Source organism: Strix aluco, chromosome 25, assembly GCF_031877795.1.
Source record: "Strix aluco isolate bStrAlu1 chromosome 25, bStrAlu1.hap1, whole genome shotgun sequence".
Classification (NCBI taxonomy): Eukaryota; Metazoa; Chordata; class Aves; order Strigiformes; family Strigidae; genus Strix; species Strix aluco.
In genome coordinates, this window is record NC_133955.1 from 7,180,544 (window position 1) to 7,200,668 (window position 20,125).

The following is a 20,125-nucleotide window of genomic DNA, read 5'->3' on the forward strand; positions in this document are numbered from 1 at the left end:
AATTTACCAAATTCTACCTTAAATGCCAGTTGACTTTGGCCATTTGGGTTTTTATTTCTATCATAGTAGCACTCTGGAGCCCTCAGCACCAACCAGGATCGTTCAGTGTGTCACTAACGGAGCAAAAGGCACGTCCCTGCCTCCGACTGTCTTCTGGGTCACTGTGAGCCCAGGCTGAGGCAGCCCGGAGCCCCCCAGCACTTCCATCCCCCTCCGCTGCCGAGAGCCTCAGTGCTTGGGTCTTGTTTCTGGGCCCCCTGTACTACTCAAATCTTCTCACTTCTCCACTGCTGGTACAGGATTCCAAATACGTCTTTTAATTCAATTATTTGAAAGCATCTCTGATGTCTTGACAACCTAATTTGGTCTCCTCCAGGTCTTTCAATACCACGTGCAGGAGAGCAGCAGGCACCATCCCGCCCATGTGACGCACTCGCAGTGCAAGTCGCTCCAGCTCTCTGAGCACTCAACTCAATTTCTATTTGAAAGGAAACACGAATACTAATTAAACAGCCATAAGGGCACAGAGCAGATAAATATGTGTTGCAAGAGAAACTGGAGAGACACACTCTGAAGTGGAGCCAGGGAGGGGAGGAGGCAATGTGTCATTGTTTTTGGTGGCACAACTTCAGAATAGCGCTCATCACTTAAAATACTCCTATAACCAACCAAACCCGGTGTCAGCCGAGCGTGCTGGGCTTCCTTAACCGCCTTAAAACCTTCCTCCTCCTCCGCTGCCACATCCATGGCTGCCCTGACTTCAGTAATACACATTTGAAACATTATTTTGCTCCATCTGAAGGCTGGATAAAGCAGTATTTACATGCCAGCTTCCAGCACGCTCCGAAACGCCCGTGCCAACTCCTCTGCAACTGAGCAGCTCGCTGGGCTACAGTCAGCAGACTGGAAGGATAACTAACGATCAACTGAAGCATAATCTTTTCCTGCCGCTTCTTAGATTAAAAAAAACCCCAACACCTCCAATTTTTGTCTAACAAAGAAAGGTGAGCAGACGTGGTAGGAAGGCTGGATTATAGAGAGTGGCCCTGCCTCTCTGTTCAGCCCTTTGCAAACACAGCAGAAACCTACTGGTTGAGCCTCTACTCAGGTTAGTTTTAAGCACAAAATACTCTGCCCTGCTTTGTCGGCACGGACAAGCAGAAATCGGTGATGCTGTTCTGTATGTACCTGGGAAGGACGGAGCTACAGACACGCTCTATATAACGTAGGCACTTCAAGACAGAAACGGCAAAATCCCACTTGAGCTTCATTTTTGCCATCAAAACCAGCAGCTTGGCCCTGCCAGAGTTCAAGGAGGTTTGGAGGAAAAAGTTCCCTGTCTGGGAAGAAGAAAAACCCAGAATCTATTAAAATTCATAGGTGTAGCTTGGCAGCAGCAATGCACATGAAATCTTGTTTGAAACTTGAGGGCTGCCACGACGGATCAACCTATTGCTCAGTCAAGCCTGGCAACACGCCGCCGGCTACGGCCACTTCCAGCTGCTTTGCCGGGACAGGAACACGCTCCCCAAGCTCCTGAGGACCCGGCCAGCTGTGTGGCACCGCAGCATCACCTTCGAGGAGCATCCCCCTTCGTGACAGGCACTTGGCGATTTACTGACGAAGGTTAAATGCTTTAAAAGTGATTTTGTGCACTGAAATCGCCTGTTTATGGAGATTTATTTATTTTAAAGGTACATTGCTGAGAGCCCTTATGACTAACTGCAGCTGGGAAGGTGATGCTCACATTGATGAAGACTTTGTAAACTATTTGTCACTGCAAACCATGCCCAGTGCCTTCTCTTCCTACATCCACCTCACGGCGACTATGGAGCACCGAACTGAACAGTGATGAAATGAAGACTGGTCCTTTCTTAGGGGACTAAGGATTTGGGAGGTTTCAGTTCAATCTCTTCCGCTGCCATAGATTTCCTGTGTGACTTAGGATAGGTCACATAGCATCTCTATGCTTGAATTCCTCATCTAAAAAGTGATATGGCTGCTCCATCTCACAGGGCTTTGGGGAGGATCAATCTGTTAGCAGATAGCAAAACGTTCACAGGCTGGTGGTGTTTGCTGCAAAGAAGCCAGTGAAAATTAGGCAGCTGTGATAACCAAACAGGCAGGCAAGCGCAGAGGAAAAAGGAAGAGGGAAAACAACAATCTCCCCATGCAAGGAGCACTTTCTAAGCTTGATTACAATAAAAATGATTTCTTTTACACCCGCACAGAAACTTTCAGGACCCCACTGTTATTTCTGCTTGCGCAGCCCTCTCCAGCTCTGAGGAACGCTGTGCTCCTCTCCGCCTGGCCCCCAGCGAACTTGGCAGGGGAAAATCCTGAGCACAGCCCTGGGCACGGCTGGGGCTGGCACGCAGCCCCCCAGCCCCGCGGCACAGAGGGGAGGCCAGAGTGTTTAGTCTGCTGGGCACATTCCTGCGTGCTGCTAAAATAAATAGGAGATTATTAACGGAGCTCCTTCTCCTCGCTAGCATCAGCCAGAAATGCCAGAGTTATCAAGTGGCTCCCGAGGACGGGGCAGGGACGGGGCTGGAGGGGCCCTCGGGGCTGGAGGGGCTTCTTGCTCAGACAGCTCTGGCCAGGAGCTTTGCTGGGTTTGGTGCTCAGGATTTTCTTTTGGGATGCTGACCTTGCCGGCTCTCCAGAAACGTCCCAGGCTTCCCAAAGAAACCCCTGCACCTTCCCCCATGCCCACGATCTGGCACGCTCCAGAAAAACTCAACATTTTTGCTACAGCAAAGATCTAACAGGGAAAATATTTGCCAGGGAAGGAGGAGGGAAAACAAGAGCAAACCCCACAAACAGTTTTTTTTCTGCTTTGCAACCAGCCTTAACTTTTATATTTAGTCCCAGCTTGCAACACCATTACAGCCAGTTCCCCTGGGGCACATCCATCATTTTCAACCTATCTGGAATCTGCAGGAACTTTTTCCTGAGCATTTCTGAACTTTTCAAATGGTTTGGTGGGGATTTGGTTTTAAAGCTGAATACTTGTTGGCATTAAAGCTGTGCCAGTCGGACTGGCCTAAGGGTCCTGCTGGCTGACTGTGGTCAGAGGTTTGGGCTGGGACTTAGACTGCGTTTTTTAGTGCTGCTCATTTCAAAATTATTACAGGAATCTGTGTTTGTAGGTGTATTTCCCTCAGCTGATGTGAAATGAAACAAAAATACACTGGAAGTCAAAACCCAAGCCTGTCTGATTTTGCAGAACTTCTCAGAATCTTAAGGGGAAAAATAGAAAATGGCAAAGCACGCTCGGAGGTTAAGACTCAGGGCAGATCTGAACTCTCTTAAATCCTTCTGCCCCTCTGAGCCACAGAATTCAGTCTGGTGCTGATAGTGAGGTTCCAGGAAGAGCCAGGAGCCAGGCCTGGAGAGCGGCTGCTGGAGGGGGGCTCAGCCGCTCCCCATCCCACTCCCAGCCACCACAAACGCTGCCACGTTGTTCGGAGGCTCCCAGGCTTGGGGGTGCAGATGCAAAGCCTGGGCCCAAGGGCAGCGCTGCATGAGACAACTTGTCATCCCTCCTTGCAGAGTCCTCAGGTCTGAGCTCACAGGGAAAAGATTCAGCAGGGCAAGTGCCTGCACATCGTCAGCGCTTACTTCCTGTAAACTTCATAATAATAAAGTGATTCTCTATACCATATCCCTTTTTCCATTTCACCCTTCACTGGATCATTTTATGCATCTATTCCCATTGCTAATTCAAACTAATTAAAGTATAAAATAGAATAATTTGTGCAATTTCAGAGCTCCCCTCACCATATTGTGAGTTATGTTTCTTTTTTGTTAGAGCCCAGTGTGAACAATTCCCCTCCTCACCGGCTGAATAGCCGCCAAACTCATTTGCTGAGAAGACAAACTATTAGGGGGGAAGAAAAAAAGTTGAAAAAGCTCTAGCTAGTAGAGAGAAAGAGGAATCTGAGGTTTGCTTTTAAATTTCATAGCTGAGCACTGAGTGTGAAATTTCAGATCTCTCTTTCAAGTAATTTTCTCTTGGGAATGCAGCTCTCCCTCTCTCATCGCTCCTATTAAGGAGACTGTGTCCGTCTGTCCATCCAAACACACAAATCCTGCAGCAAACCCACAGCTCCGCAGCGTTCCCGCGTTGCTCAGGCTCAGCCATGAACGTGAGCATCATCCGCAGAGATGCATCAGAAGCCCAGCTTGCTTTTGAGATGGAGTAGGGCTGGTGGCATCAAATCTGGAGGGACATTAGACCTTCCCGCAGCTACTGAGGATGTCAACTGTCCCCTCACAAACACCCAAGGCTCTGGTGTGCTGAGAAGGAGAAGTGGGGTGCGTGTACGTGCGTGTAAAGGAAATTCTGGAAATATTTCAGGACTGTGGTTGCTTGCCTGAAAATTAAACAATAGGTCTGTGGAAGAGGAATTGGAAAGGGAAGCAAATGCCGAAGCAAACACATGGGAACCCTGTGGTTGTGACTGGCAGGGGAAAAAATAGACTAATACAAAGAAAAAACAAAGTAAAACAAACAAACCCTGAAAGCAAACCTGGCAAGCAGTTGAAAGAAACAACCATATGAGCAATGTCTAAAATATAACTCATTAGAAAAAACAAACCCACTGACCTTAATTTTTACATTGGGGCATTTTTTACCACTTCTTCCAGGAAAGTTTACTAGTCAAGTATTCATTACCTCAAAGACTCAACTCCACACCCTTGAATGCTTGAACGTTTTGTGTCTGTACATAAAGCTCAGCAGGCTCCGGGGCTGGAGGAATGTACTGGAACCAGCCCGGACACGGCGCAGCAGCCGCAGCATGGCCAGAGCGCGGCACCCGGGACAAACGGGCTGGGAAACGAGGCAGCGTGCTGGTCAATTGATGTTAATTAACACATCCTTCTTGTCAGGTAGATATTGTTAACGATCTCAGACAAGTTTTTAGCAGAATTTATTAATTATTCCTAATTGACTACAGGGAGAAAAGTGGAAAAAACCTGCATCAACTCATGAATTTTAGGGGCATGTAGCATGAGCAGGTGGTGGAGGAAGAGGAGCTGGTGAAACCTCCCGGGGGAGCACAGCCCTTCCCCGGGGACAGCAGCTCAGCGGCGGCAAGGACCGGGGTGCTTGGGGGGATTCTTCCCCATCCTGCGCTCGCTCTTTCCTCCTCCTACCCTGCTCCCCCTCTGCCCCAGCTTATGGCTCTTTCACACCTTTCTGGCAGCGGTGGGGGAGGAACACAAGTTGGGCAAGTGTGTTTCTGCAGCCCCATGTGCTGGAGCAGCAGCAGGTCCCAGCCAGGCTGGTGACACCGAGGGTCGCAGCGAGTCCCCCCAGCCCCAAGCAAGCCGTGCACGGGACCGGTGAGCCCTGCAGCACCTGCAGTTATCTGGCACAGGTGGCAGAGTTCATGGGAGGCATCTGGGCACCTCCAGTGGGATTCAGCTGAGCCATTTTCCCTGTCCCAGTGGTTCAAACTTTGCTAAGATTATGTCCAGCTAACTGGCTGTTCAACTAGCAGATAATGTAGTTAAAAATTTAATCAGTTCATTTTTTCCCTCTTGATGACTCCAGACCCTTTTATCCACATCTCTTGCATTTTTTATTGTGTTTTCTCAGTTCTTTTCAGGACACCATCAGTATTTACAGCCTCGCTACTCCAGAATTGATGGACTTCCTTGTTTTTCTCAGCCCTCACTCCAATTCCAACCTCTTCTAAATCATCCGGGCAGCCTCTGCGGGCCTCCCTCTCAATCAGCATCCAGAAAGTTCAGTCCAAAGCAAAGCAGTTTTCACAGGACTTAAACATCTCGGGGTTACAGGACAGGGAGCTGCGCAACAAATTATCCTCAGAGACTCCTGCAGATCTGCAGCTCCTGACACCGGAGCATTTGCAAAGCAAATATTTCACAGCTAACAGAGCAGACTAAAAGACAGTTTCTTTACCTAAAGCCACAATGATGTATATGGAGGAGGGAGAGAGGAACTGCACTCGGTGGGAAAGCAACAGGTCAGAGCGAGCTGTGGCAGCACTGCCCGCTCCCTCGGCCCTCCGCAGAGCCACCCTCCTGGCCAGGTCAGTACTGGTCATACTGGTCAGTGCCCCAGCGCTGATGCACGCACAGTGATGATGTCTACAGCGCTGCTCCTCGCTGGTTAAGAGACAAGGCTGGGACAAAGCACCTGCAGGCACATAAACCGTCCCCTTCCATCTCTTCCATTCAAATAACCTTCAGGCTCCCCAGCGCAGGGAGCAACGCTCCCCGGCAGCAGCGCTGGCCCCCTCCCAGCACCCAGGGGCCATCACTTACAGCAGCAGGCAGCGGCTCTGCCCTCCCAGCCGCCGTGCCCTTCGCGCCACGGCGTGAGGGGAATCGTTAGGGACTGGCATTAATCATCGCTGCCTCCCACCAAGCGACGGGCGGGAGCGCAGCTCATAACACTCTGCATAAGGGTCTCTGAACTACATCAACCGGGTGTAAAAATGTCACATGAGCCACGAGAAATATCTCAGGTGCTCTAGTGAGTGCTCGCTTAAAGCCAACAAAACATCAGCCTTGCACCCTCTAAACACTCCTTGCCTCCCCCTATGGCAAGGTTACCCTGCGACGGGCATGGGGGGCTCAGCACCGCACACGCAGAGCATTTGGTACTCGTGAGAGGAGCAAAGGATTCCTCAAGCACATGTCAGGCTACAGAGGTCCGTGGCCCTCTGAGCTCTGCCGTGCTAATTGATGTTATCTGCATTTCACTGGGTGATTATGTGTTATTATTTCTACCACGGGACTGGTGAGGTTCCCAGTCACAGAGCAGCATGCTGCTCTGTTACATCCTGTAGAAAACCAGAATGAAATCATCCCCCTGTGGCAGAATTAACCACCAAAGTAACTACGGATGAGCTGAGAGCAGCAGCGTTTCTGAGGCAATGAAACACGCAGGGATTTTGGAGGATGCTCATGGATGATGAATTTTGCATTTGCAATGTCCTGGCCAGGTATCTCACAGGAAGGTGCTGCCTCACCCATCAGGGAGCAGACCCGCATCGTGTGATCTCAGCGCTTCATCAAACTATTTTACATGATTAACGCAAACAAGCGATAGAGCATTACCTGAAAAAAGCGTTGGGAAATAAAGGAGGAAAAATACATCTCAGTACAGTGTATCTGCAGGTTGGGAAGAGGCGATGAGAGGAGGGGGAGTGCCTGCCCCGGGGTCTGGCTCCTCTGCACCCATCAGCACCCTGCACCCATTGCTGCCTCCTGCACCCCCCCTCCGCAGTCCGGGCTTACAGCTCCGCATTCAGGCAGGGAAGAGACCTGCTGGGCCACGTTCCCCTTCGCTAGCGCTGGGATATTCCTTCCAACAAGCCCTGCAAGTATTTTGATCACGCTGTTTTAAATTTCATGTTTATAGCCCTTGATTAGGTGGTAAAATCTTTTGGAGACGGCAATCCCTGCCCTGGTGCCTGCCATGCGTTTGATTGAGCCTCCGCTCACTCCCAGATTAAAAATAACAAAATTTGTTCTTCTATCAAGAGCTGCAAAAATCTTTGGCCCCAATTCCGCTGATGCTTATATAAATCTCCACGCTGAAGTATGCCCACCAGTTCTCACAGGGTTAGCTCGCGATTGCTGAAGGTGGACGTGGGAGCAAAGTCAACCTGCCGCCTGTGAATCCAGTGCTGCGGCAGCCTGAACTCGCCCGGCGCAGACACAGCGAGGGAAAAGGGGGTGCAGCCTTGGAGGCATAAAATTGCTCTTGTCCTACAGGGCCTATTTAATTGAAATGCACTGAGCTTTCGTACATTCAAAAAGCCTACCGTCTCCCTGACACACAGACAATTAATGCTTCAGGACTGAATTGTAAAGCCACTTCTCGATATATCCAGCACTTTTCCTGTAAGCCTCAGTCTTTCCCCCTGAAAGCAAGAAATCGGAGAAGCTTTTCTGCACATGCAAGGGTTGTTGGTGTGGGCTCCATGACAGACTCACCATTAAAATGGGAAGATTTTTAATCTGGGGGCTCTTGGTGGCCCCACAACATTTGTCACTGGTTTTGCCCTGCATTGCCATTAACCCCTCGCCTGCTGCTTGATCGCTGGGGGCCCTCACATCTCACCATCTCAGCACAGGCCAGCGAAGCAGCCGACGAGCCCCTCACGACAGCAACGCTACCGATTCCACGTCAATATTTTATTTTGTGGTTTTGTTTTTTTCCCTGATAGAAACCGTTAATTGAATTTGTCTGCCCGTGAAAAACAAGAGGCAGCTCACGCTGGGCACCGGCTGAGAAGAGCCACGGTGCAAGTCCTCTCGCCACAGCTGTGCCTGACGCAGCCCCGGCGCAGCACCCACGGCTATTCCAGCTCAGCACAGCGCTGCCAACGCCCGGCAGCCCCGCTCCTAGTCCCAGCCTGGCACCCCACGTAGCTCCGCTAACGCGCCACAGCTCCAGCTCCGCAGCTTCTAGCACTATCCCAGCCTCGCTCAGCCTGCGGGCAGAAATGGTGTTTGCCTGCCAGAGCAATGCTGAGAAATTAATTTCTGCTTTAAATAGTCAGGGCCAGAATCGTTCCTCTTTTGCCATAAGAACTATTTGAAACCAGGTGCAGGGGGAAGAGAGCTTGTAAAAGCTGCTAATAAGCACTCTTAAATCATGTGGTTAAAGACCTCAGAGTAAGTAGCTGGAAGCAAAGTTTCTTTATCCTTCTCTCCCCCGGACTGGGCTGTGCAACTGTTGCTTCTGTGCTTTGTGGGAGTGAAATCAAATGTCAAATATTCTGCTTTGGAAGAAGTTGGCAATGAAACACGAACGGCTCATGGAGAGCTCCAAAGGACTGCGGATAAATTGGAGCGAGGCACAGACAGGGCTGGGACAGGAGCCAGGGGGAGTGGGGAAGGACTGTGCCTACAACCACAACTCCAGATTTTAGGATGAAGCGACTACATTCCCTAATGCATTTCAGCATAAAGCTGATCCTAGCTGCTGCTAGCACAGAAGGAAGATGGGCTTCATACCAAAATGTTACATCTACTCTTTGTTGGGAAGCATCCACACATCTCAGTTTATTCAGCATAAACACACAGTCCGACACGGAGGGAGCGTCGCGTCTCGTCGCTGGTCTGTACCTACCACCGCAGCCGCGAGAGCCCAAGACCTGCTGCCGATCAGTACTGAGGAGCTCACGTTTCTCAGCCAAATTCCTCAAAACAACAGCATTTTTTCAAAGATGTGTTTTGACATAGGCACGTATCCTGTTTCTTTCTCAGCAGATATTTAAAATCACAGGCTCTGGACAATCCTCCCCCACTATGTTAACATGCAGCAGATCAACGTTAAGAACAGCTGCTCTCTATGTTATTTTACTGTGGCAGAATTTCATTTTGTTCCAGATTTCAAGACTTCAGAAGACGTTTTTACTGTATATTCTCAGTACTTCTGAGGGCACTTCCCACCATTTACAGCCTCAGCCCTCTGAAGCTGGTGGACCTTTCTCCTTCTTTTGGTACTGACCCCTTTTCAATCCTCAGGCTCCTTTATATAGCACTCAGGAAAAATATATATTCCCCTCTCCACTTTGCTGAACTATCACATCGCCAGGATTAGGGCAATGGGGTCACAGGAGCTGACAAAATCCATATGTAACAGCACGCGAGGACTTCTGGACCCAAAGCACACATCAAGGCAAAATACAAGGGCAAAAGGCAACTCCTACAGTGCGACCTGCAAGGGATGAGGGACGGTGTCCCCCCCGCTCCCGGAGTCTCCCCCAAGGCACGTGCTTTGCCAGAGCTGTGGCTGGAAATGGAATTAACGTTCCAGGAATATTCTATTATTTGCTAATTCTCTTCACATCTTTTTGTTTCCCAATTAAGCAAATTAGCACTTTGATGAATATTAAGACGCTCTCGCCTCATAAAAGATGAGTTGGAGGCATTCCTACTGGATTCTCCTCCTAAGGAACACAGTTCCTCAACTGTCTGAGATATATGTTGGATCGTTTCCTCCCTAGCATAAGCACAAGGAGCACATGTCTCCTGGAGAAAATGACCACAACATTAACATTTTAATAAAATAATTTGATTTCAAAGTTTGCACAGATCCTTGTTATTACCATCTAATTCAAGTCCAAGCTGGAACAGGGATCCTAAATCTGTAGCTGTTCATGGCAGTTTCTGTCACTGAGTTGCTCTAACAAATATCTAATGCCTTCTTTAACCACAGGGATTCATTCAGTTAAGTCTTTTAGCAGGGAGAAGACTTTGCACTCTTCAAAAGTATTTATTCCCTGGCTTTAAATAACTTTATAACCGAGCTAAGTATTTGCCAATTTTTTTTGGTTTGCTACAGGTTAGCAAAACAGTTTTGCTGGCTTTGGGAGGAGCTGTGAGGAGCTGTGAGCTCCCTAGTGCAAGGTGAGCGGCTACGATAGCTGCTCACTCTCTACCTCCATCAGCAGATCTTTGAGCACTTCACACCGATACCTCTCTGTAGCATCTCTCGGAGCAGGTGGGAGGGAGGACAGATATTTGTTTACCAGCAGACATGGAAAGCTGTTAGTGACCAGAGGGTTAACTCAACACAGAACAATTTATTAGCATCCAGACATCTTCAGATGCATCCCTTCTCCTGTCTCCACCACCCACAAGGCACTAGCTCTATTAATCTGAATTATACAGTCATGAGTAATAGCCAATAAAATGCTCATCAGAGTCAGTGAACCCAGAAGTCTGGCTTAATGGTGGGGACTTTGTGTGTTTTCTTGTCTCAAAGAAGAACAGAAGGTCCAAGATTATTTATATTGTACCGGCTCCCCTAAGCAACAGACTCCTGTGGACCATCCGGCTATAAATTCCTTTCATAATCATTTTGGTTGTGTGTTTTTGGTCTGGGGCCACCTCCAGGGCAGCAGCAGAACTGGCCCGGCAGCGGACGCACAGCACAGACTCGGTGTTAACGTTGCTGGCAGAGCACATACCCACGCCACGCCTGGTCCCACCTCTGTGCGCGAGCATCACTCGCTTGCAACTGCTTAAAATACCCCAGTAAATAAATAAATAGGTAAAGCCATCATAAAGGATGCTCAGACAAAGCTATGCAAAACCACAGCCTGCCAGCCTCGCTGCAGGGAGTGAAGCCGTAACGCTCGTGGCTCAGGATCTCGTTATCCAGGCAGGGATGGTTCAGAGCCCCAAACCACATTTCCCCCACAGCAGCTCAGCTCAGTTCCCAACGCCTGCAGACAAAAGTGAGCACAACCCTCTCCCCCGTGCGCTGATGACAATCTCTGGTCAGAGGCAGATAAAACCGAGCTTCTGCTGGTGCTCCACCAACCTGTCCTGATCCCAGCACCATGGGGCTCAACACACAACCTCGGCTCCACATACTCCAACAACACACTCCTTATGGAAGGAAGCTGCAAGCAGGGAGCTCCGGCAGCAGACGCCTTACCTGTCGCTCTGACATGACGTACAGATACTTCTGATCGATGGAGAAGGCCATGTCTCGAAGGACTGGGCTCCCGTCCTTGAAAACTGTCACCATTTCATACTGAATTCCACCATGGGGAGGACCATCTGCTCGGATCTGGAAGAAGCACAAACAGATTACAGGTGACTTCATAGCAGCCAAATTCCAATTTTTTGGGGGGGGGCGGAGGCGGGGTGGCAGGGAGGGGAGGAGGATGAAGTAAGAAAAGTAATTTAATTCAAAATCTCAGCTTGAAACCTGGAGACAGAGAAAAGAGCTAGCAAGCAATGGGCAGGAGTTAAAGCAAAGGCTCCTTCTCCACTGAAGTGGATGCAATTTCCCCAATCCATGAGAAAGTTTTGCAGTCGTAAGGGGAGCATGCAGGCTGCCAGTGTGCTGTGACTGACCACAGGTGTTCAAGAGTAACAAAGATTGTAAACTTTGTAGATTCTCTCTAAAAGAAACCTGAAAGAAGGCCCCAAGGCTCCCCAGGCAGCACAACAAGGCCAAGACACAGCAGATATTTTTTTCTTCTCCAGACACATAACTTCTTTATGACGTGTTGACAATCTTCATCACCTCTTGCTGCCACAGAAGCCTCCTACAATACCATCCCTGCCTAAAAATTTGGAGATGGTGCTGCCAACCCATTACTTCCAAATTTGCAGGATTCAGCAAGGCAAAGCCAGCCCAGCCCATACCGCTGAGCGAGCAGGGAACTAACACGGCGGCCACGTGGCCTGTTCAGTGTGACGGGCTCCCAGTATCCACCCACCCCACCAGAAGACAGCTCCCTGCTCCTGCAGGAAAACCTGCCCGAGCTGTGACAAATCCCACCCCTGCCAGGAGTGGCTGCTGTTGAGGATACGCCAGCTCTTCCAAAAGTTAATAATTTACGGCCTCGGGGGCTGTGCAAGGGGAAGGGAGGAGGATAAACAAACAATTTACATTGTCTTTCCTACGTGGATTTGCATATTTGGATAGCCATTTGATTGCAACATGGTGTCTACATCGCTGAAAACACTGGCAGGCGTCAGGCAGGGAGACGGGAGCAGTCAGGCGAGCCAAGGGCTCGGTGGGGCCGCTGCCGGCCCCGCGGCTCGCACGACAGCGATGCTGTCAGACGGGGCCGGGGGCTGAGCCGCACGCACGCTGCCCTGCGAGCAGAGGGACGCACGGGGGGACTGCCCGTCCCTGGAAAAGCCTCGTGTCGCCGAGATGCCATCTGCCGCAGCCTCATGCCGAGCTGTTTTGTCGCATCCCATTTTGCTGCTCGATTACTCCCTGCCTGGCTGCGGAACGGAGGAAGAGGCACGAAGAGCTGGCTTTGGACAAGTCTAAGCCTTTAGAAGAGGCAGGATGGAGCAGCAGAGAGGGACATCTATTTTTTCTGGTTCATGTCCCCAGGAGGTAAAGGGAGCAGGTTGTTAAGCATCTTAAGATTTATCTGAAAAATGTGCCACCCCAGCTGGAAACACAAGGATATCTTCGCACTCATCGAGGAGAGATGCTCCCCTGCACCCTCCTCCAAATAAATCCTCTTCTTGGAAAGAGCCTTGATGCCTCCTGCTACGTAAAGATATGTTGGGTACACAAAGACATTTATTTTCTGGATTTCTCTTTTCTCCTTACCTTCTGAATTTTAATGATACAAAAGAACATCAGGTGTAAAGAATCTGAGTGGTCTGGTTTAACACCCATAGCCAGATGAAGGAGCCTCTGGCTCAAAAGCCCTGAACTTTCTGAAAGGAAAACCCCCCAAAAAAGGCAGGACGTCAAATCCTGCTTTAGTTGCACCTGTGTGAATTAGGATGCTTCACTGCCTTCATGAAATACTGAGAACTAGAGGCAGGTTGAGGCCAGTATGAGACCAGTGGCGTTGCAAACCCGAGCGATCCGTGCTGCCTCCGGAGCCGTTGCCCGTGCCCGCAGCACTGCCATCTCCCACACCAGCCCGCGCCGCGGACAGAGGGACGAGGCTGCAAAAATCACCTGAAGAATAAATAGCAGCGACACTGGGCTGTCAGGGACACACAGCCGCTTCCATGCAAACACCTGATTAATGGCCAAAAGGGAATGGAAATGCCGGACATGAAGGATCAGCAGCCTTTGTGAAAAACAACTGTTTTCCAGAGTTCCCTTGGGGCACTGGCAGCTCGTTAAATTGAGCTTCCTTCTAGTAATGAGGTCAGACAGGGCTAATAAAGAGAGATACCACTGGACAAGCCTCGTGCAGGCCAATTCCAACTGGGATTTGCGGCTCTGGGCTGGAGACAGCACCACGTGCACGATGGCTCCTCCAGCCTGGAGAAGTGCTTGGAGCGGTGCCTGGGAGGGGTGTCCTGGGACCCAGCTGGAGCCCTGCACGGGGTGCTGGGTGCTGCCTGCACCCTCCCTGCTCCCCCACAGACAGGAGGAGCAGCCTGGGGTCTCCCACCAAGGTGAGGTGGCTCCATGTTACTCACAGAGCACAGGAGCAGGGGAGAGCAGAGCCCGCTGCTCTCCTGCCCCGCACGTTGCCGTGTGTGTTACACCCCCCCGGTACCCCGCTGCCCTGCGCCCGAGATGCACCCACTGACACCAGGATGCTCCACTGCATCTCTTCACTGAGGGTTTGGTTTCCACGACGACAAATCATGATGTCAGAGAAGAATGATGATTCCTGTGAATGGGGAAGAAGAAAGGGATCATCTCCGCAGCAGGAAGCTCCTTGTTGATGTTTGAAGAGAGAAATCATTCCTCTAACTTAGGGGTGCCCTTCCAGCACCACACAACTCCCGACCCATTGCTAGAAGAGCGGTGTGGTACCAGCCCTGCAAGGCCGGGTTCACCCCAGAGCTCCAGGCACAGCGGCGCTGGGGCTGGGCTGCTGGGAGTCTTGGTTCCTTGTGCCCCCCTAATTCTATGGGTTTGCTTCTCCCACGACACGATGATGGGGCACGGGAGGGGTTTAGGAGAAAGACATGCAGGGAAGCAGTGGAGGTCGGAATGGGTGGGAAAGCAGTGAAACGGGGTGCAGGCGGGTACGGGGAGAAGCACGTCGGTGCGGTGGAAACCAGAGGTGTCCAGGATCAGAGACGTGTTCAGCCACCTGAGAGGCAGCGGAGCTTGGACGTGAACTGAAGTCGTTTGGGAGAGACACAGCGCTTTCCTCAATCGCTCCTGATGGATGTTTACAAACATGGCTTGAAAAGTGCCTAACGACATAATCTGCAAATCCAAATATCATCCCTGGCTCAGAGGACGCCGGGTCAGCGAAACGCCCCACGTGACGAAGCAGAATGCTGCTCAATTCAGGGAACTGCAGCCCTTCAAAGCCACTGCGCAGATTTACGTGTCTAATACCCCCCACAATACAGACTGCAGGCATAAGCTCTGCATTATCTTAAGAGATTAGCAAAATACCATATTGTGTCACGTATATGTTGCAGTGTAGCACCCGGCTATGAGCCATTCAAGGATCTAATATGACATGAAGCTCCAACATACCTATTGTACTGAAGTTTCTCTTAAGTATTTTGCCCAGCCTATGCCACAGCTAAGATACATCTGGATTCCCTTCCAGTTCCTCCCAGCAGACTCCCATTAGAAGACACTGAATCTCTTTGTAGGAACCTTCCATGATTAAATTACCTGTCTATTTTCATTACGAGTGTTTCAGTGAGGATGACTCATGATGAAATGCCTGGTGCCAGAAAAAACAACTGAGTAAGTCCATGCATGAAGGGACCGACTCCCCACCCTGGATCCTAGAGGCAAGGCCACCCCTTAACTCCTCAGGAACTGCAGCTTCTCCCCAGGTCCGCCGGCGCCTGAGGGGAGATGGGGCCCAAAGCACCTCACTGCTGCCTGCCCCACCCTGCACGGAACGGCCCGGGGAGGACGGGATGGGCTCCTGCAACGATGCTCTTGGTCAGGAGGCACAAGGCACCGGCTGAACGTGCTTATCTTTGTATGCAACGGTGACAAAGTGAAAAGCCCAGTCAACCCTGGAGCCTTAGGACTGCTCCTTTCATGCCAGGCTTTCTAGCCCTTCAGGGGGAATGCTATCAAATAACATGGCATTTGTGTAAAATGGACATTTCGGGTAGAACTGTATCAGCTCTGGGAATGTGCACTGGAGCGTTACTGCATCTACTGCCTGAAATAGAAACCAAAGACGACAAGGAGCAGCCTTCACCGCCAAGGTGCATCTTTGCAGAATTGCCACTTCTTTGCCATTTCCGTCTGCACACCTCAGTTCTTAGGCATTTCCCATTAAAGCTTCCCATAAAGTTCTAGGATGGATTTCTTGCTTCAGTACTGGAAATTTAGCAAAAAGACTGTTACTGGCAGCAGGTTTCTCAATCAGGCTGGAGTGCAGTATAGTTTAAATAGCTTTTCCCTACCTCTTTCTATCTGCGGTTCTGTAGGATCTCTCCTACCTAGACCTAGTACTAAAAGTTTCTACAAGCAAGAGACTCGGCAAAGCAAAAGCTCCCCAAAGACAGGACAAGATAAATAAATACCAGTCCAGATTTTCTGTGTGTGCCTCTGCCAAATAGTCTTTGCAGGAAGGATTTACTTTTGCTAATCCAATTTAATTAAACTAGGCTATTCTACATTCACACCAGACTAAAAAGGAGGTGAGAAGCACGGGATGACCTGCCAGGTCTGCTGTCCCCCACACAAACACCCTTTCTCACTTTACAGGGTTACCCATGCTGGCGTCTGCCTCCAACAGCCAGAGAGAAAAAAGCACAGAATTTTTTAAGAGGGGACAATCCACAGTAATTGCAAATTTCTATACAAGAAGTTTCCAAGAGCCCTTTTAGACCCTGTATGAAATTCCTCTGGGAGTAAAGTACCCCTTAGACTCCCTCAGAGCATCGCTAACATCGGCAAGCCGGTTTGCTGAGGCTGGTCCCCAGCAGATCTGGGATCTGAATCTGCTCCTGCAGACGCACGGGGCCCTGCCAGGACCGCTGGCTCCATCCCTCCCCACGCCTCCATCTGCGGGAGCAGAAACCCAGCCCTGAAGAAGTGGCTTTCCCTGCCCACTCCTTCTGCAGGCAGGAACACCGTGAGTGATTTAGCTCACTGCTCTCCGCGTGGGAAGTCTCCCCCTTGAAATTAAAGTGAAATAGTAATCCCATTAAGCATCTTTCCTTTAAATCATAGATATGTCTGAGACTAAGTTAATGACAACCCTTACATGCGCATTCAATTCAAATCAGCATATCCAATTAACTTCATTACCTGGAGGCTCCCTCATATCCCAGTCTCTTTCTCTCCTGTCGCATTTTCTTTATGCATTTTTCCCAAATTAGGATAGAATACATCTGCCATGGTGGGCATCACCTTTATTTTACCCCAAAGACAGCACGGGGAAGCCTTGATAGATGGGTTCACTCCAGAAAGTCACGATGCTGTCAGGCTGAGTGGCTCGGAGCAAAGTGGCTCCTCAAGACCAAATGATCTGGTCTCCGAGGGAGGAGAAAATCCATCCTTTCCAGAATTACACCGTCTGACTAAACATTAAATACACTCACTAATCCCCACTGGGGTTGCCCTTACAAAACTCTACAGAATCAGCTGGGAAGAAAAATCAGTTTTGTAAAGAGCTCGTCGCAGTGAGCCTGCCAGCGCACAGGCGTCGGAGCCGCATCATAGCCGAGAGGGTTTTTCTCAAGCGCTGCCTACCAGTACCAGACCATTCCTTAAATTTCCGCAGACATAGGCTCTTTCTTCCATCAAGTGCCAGACAGGGGCCTAGAGCAGGGCGGCCTTGGCCATTAGAGCAAGGGGCAGCAGGTCCGGTGGGGAAGGGAACAAACCAGTGGGACCAGCGACAAGCAGCCCAGTGGCATCACATCAGCATCTCCCCTCCTGCTGCCCCTGGACACTGCTTGGAGATTCAATTCCAAGAGGCAACACCGAGCGGTGGGTAAGTCACTGGCGCTTTGGTACAAGCGCCCAAACTCTCCCCTCCTCTCCAGCGAGGGCCGCACGGGTGACGCTGCTCTGCAAAGTCCTGGTGTTCACATTTATTCTTCTTTTTGAACTTCTAAGAGACATGAAAGCCCCATCCAAGCAAACCCAGCCTCACATCCCAACTTCTCCCTCCTGCTGCCGGGCACAACACGGACAAAGCAGCATGGCAAAGCCAAGACTGACTTCTCTGCTCATATCTTCTGAGGCCTAACCCCTTTTTCTGGAGACATTTTCCTCCTCCATTCCCTCCCTGAACTTAGGGCAAGCTCCAGGTGCAAGGAGACAGACCTCCTCTGTCCCCGTCTCGCTCGGATCTCGCCTTCCCCAATAGATTAAATTGCTGGTACCCTCCGCTCAGACGATCCCTCATTTCCAGGATCTGCTTGGGCAGCTGAGTGCCTGAGTTTACACCTTCAAAAGGGGATGGGGGAAGAGGGAAGCGGGTGCTGTGATGCAGGTCTGGGGGGCAGGAGGCAACACAGGGTCAGCAGCTCTACAGCCACACACCGCACAGGGAGGCAGGGTGGGTTCGAGCCTGAGTTTATTCTGCTCAGGCTTCGTGACCCAAATTATTTATAGAGCTGAGGTTTCTGTGAATTCAATACTCATGTCAAAAACGTCTCTGTATATGTGTCTTTCACACCCACATGTGTTTCCCATCTCTTCTGCTTGTGAAACGTTAGCTAAGTGTTCAAAGTCACAACCTGGTAATCTGCAGCTCCCCAGAGGAACCACGAGGCAGAGGAACCGCTGGGCTAATTGGGGAAGAGCACAGAGAAACCCCCCGGGGTCCCCAGCAGCTCTGCAGGGAGGGGGGGCTTGTAGCCTGCAGCACTGGCACCCACATATGTGCTAAGCCCAAAAATGCCAACCCAGCAAACAAACAAACCCAAATTAACTCTCGCTTCCCTCTTCCCAGTGCTCAGGGTGCAGAACTGTTCCTATGAGCCAGGCCTATAAGCCCTGGGGGACAAGAAGGCTGCAAGCCTGCCCAGAATCACCACGTGCAACTAAGACAAAGAGAGACCCGGACGCTTTCAATCCCACCATTTCAAAGAGTTTGAACCCATCTACAGGGAAGGCAAAATAGGTTTTAAAAAACAAAACAAAGAAAAAAACACCCTTCCTTCTGTGCTAAAGCTCAAGCCACAGTCAATGGGTTATCGTACCAAACATCTTGGCTGTTTCAGCAACCCCACGTGGCCCCTGGCTAACGGCAGCCAGCTGTGACAGTGACGTTCAAGGTGCCGCTTTGGGAGCGCACGCAGGCAGGAGGGCACGTGGATCTGCCACAGGGAGAGGAGATCCCACGACCACAGTCCTTCCCATTCACGGGTGGAAAGAGGAGCTTGGGAGAGGAATCCCTCACTGCCTCCCTGCTGGCTTCTGGAGGTGGAAGAAGCCAATTGCTGGGTTGAAGCTGCAGCTCAGACATCCTAACAGGTACCAGTACAAAACCTGAAGAGAAGATTGCCACTGAAGCTCTTCTCTCTCCCTCCTAAGCCTTTATTTTTTTCTTCCATCCTTCTGCTCCCTCCATGCTTCTAGAGAGCTGATCCTCCAAGATAAAACAGGGAAGACGGTACAGAGGCACCATGCAGAGACTAATCAGCAGCCCCCATGTCTTTAATTTATTACTGCATGAGAGGCTCGTTTAGAACAAAGCTGCCAGTTCGGAAGATCACTCCTTTAAAAGACTTTTTATTTGAAAAGCTGTCAGCTCACACCTTGTCACAGCCCTACTTGCAGCAGCAGAACTTTAATAACGTGCCACCTCATGCAAATGAGCTGCTAATTAATTAAGTAGTATTCTTCTGGGGATGGATTCATTAGAATCAAATTTGGGTAGGCTGGCTGGCTAGGTCGTATTGCTTTGGACAGTCCTTTAAATCAGCAGCACTGCCTCGTCCTCGTGTCCCGGCAGGCGGGTGGGTTCCCACCAGGAGGGAAGCTCGTGCCATCCCCGCACGCCCCAGGGAACTGGTGCAAAGCCACACCACAACCCGGCCACTTCCATGGCACAGACCAGACCTACCTTAGCTACGAACACAGTGAGATGAAAAAAATGATTGAATGAAGTGCCCAAAAGATTGTCTTCTATTCAGGAAAGCCAGTGTAGAAGAGGGCCCAATTCAAAAGCAGGAGGTAGAGACTATTAACTCGGCGGGCTCCAGGGATCAGGCTGCCAGGCAGGGAACACTGCAACGGAGCAGTGCTCTTTTTTTGGAGCACTTGTTGCAAAGAGACAATTGCCAGGGGTTCAGGGCTATCAGCCTTGCACCTTCCACCAGCATCAAAGTACAACCCATTAAAAGTGGAAACACTCGAGAGCGTCCTGCGGATTTGCTCCCTGGAAGGAGGACAGCTCGGGGCATGTCTGCAGCATGGTACAAAACCCACTCACTTCTAATTTGATCCCTAATAAAGAGCCACAATGTGCAATGACTTCCCTTGCCTTTTGTTCAGCAATAAGCACCCTTCTCCCTTTACATTCCCGTATTATTTTTAAAGAGATGGCTCAGTGCTTCTCTGGGAAATGGGAATCATTAAGTTAGCAGCACTTTGCTGCTTGCAGGCTTTTACATTTTGGCACTGAGCAAGGAAATCATCAAAGAGACTAAGTAGTGGCCTCCAAGAGAAAGGAATGAGGTAGGTGTTGCTGGATCACAAGGCACCGCACGCTAACCTTTCTGC

At 50.3% G+C, this 20,125-nt stretch overlaps 1 protein-coding gene across 2 annotated transcripts in view; it reads right to left on the reverse strand.

Moving 5' to 3' along the window:
* The window catches only part of PLXNA2 (plexin A2), a 175,191-nt gene that overhangs the window by 92,205 nt on the left and 62,861 nt on the right, over positions 1–20,125 (reverse strand). For both annotated transcript variants that reach the window (XR_012626410.1, XM_074850385.1), the window contains exon 4: positions 11,441–11,575. Coding sequence is in view for 1 of the 2 variants with exons in the window: in XM_074850385.1 (XP_074706486.1) it covers positions 11,441–11,575 (135 nt within the window). In the remaining variant the exon portion in view is untranslated. The remainder of the gene's footprint in view (positions 1–11,440; positions 11,576–20,125) is intronic.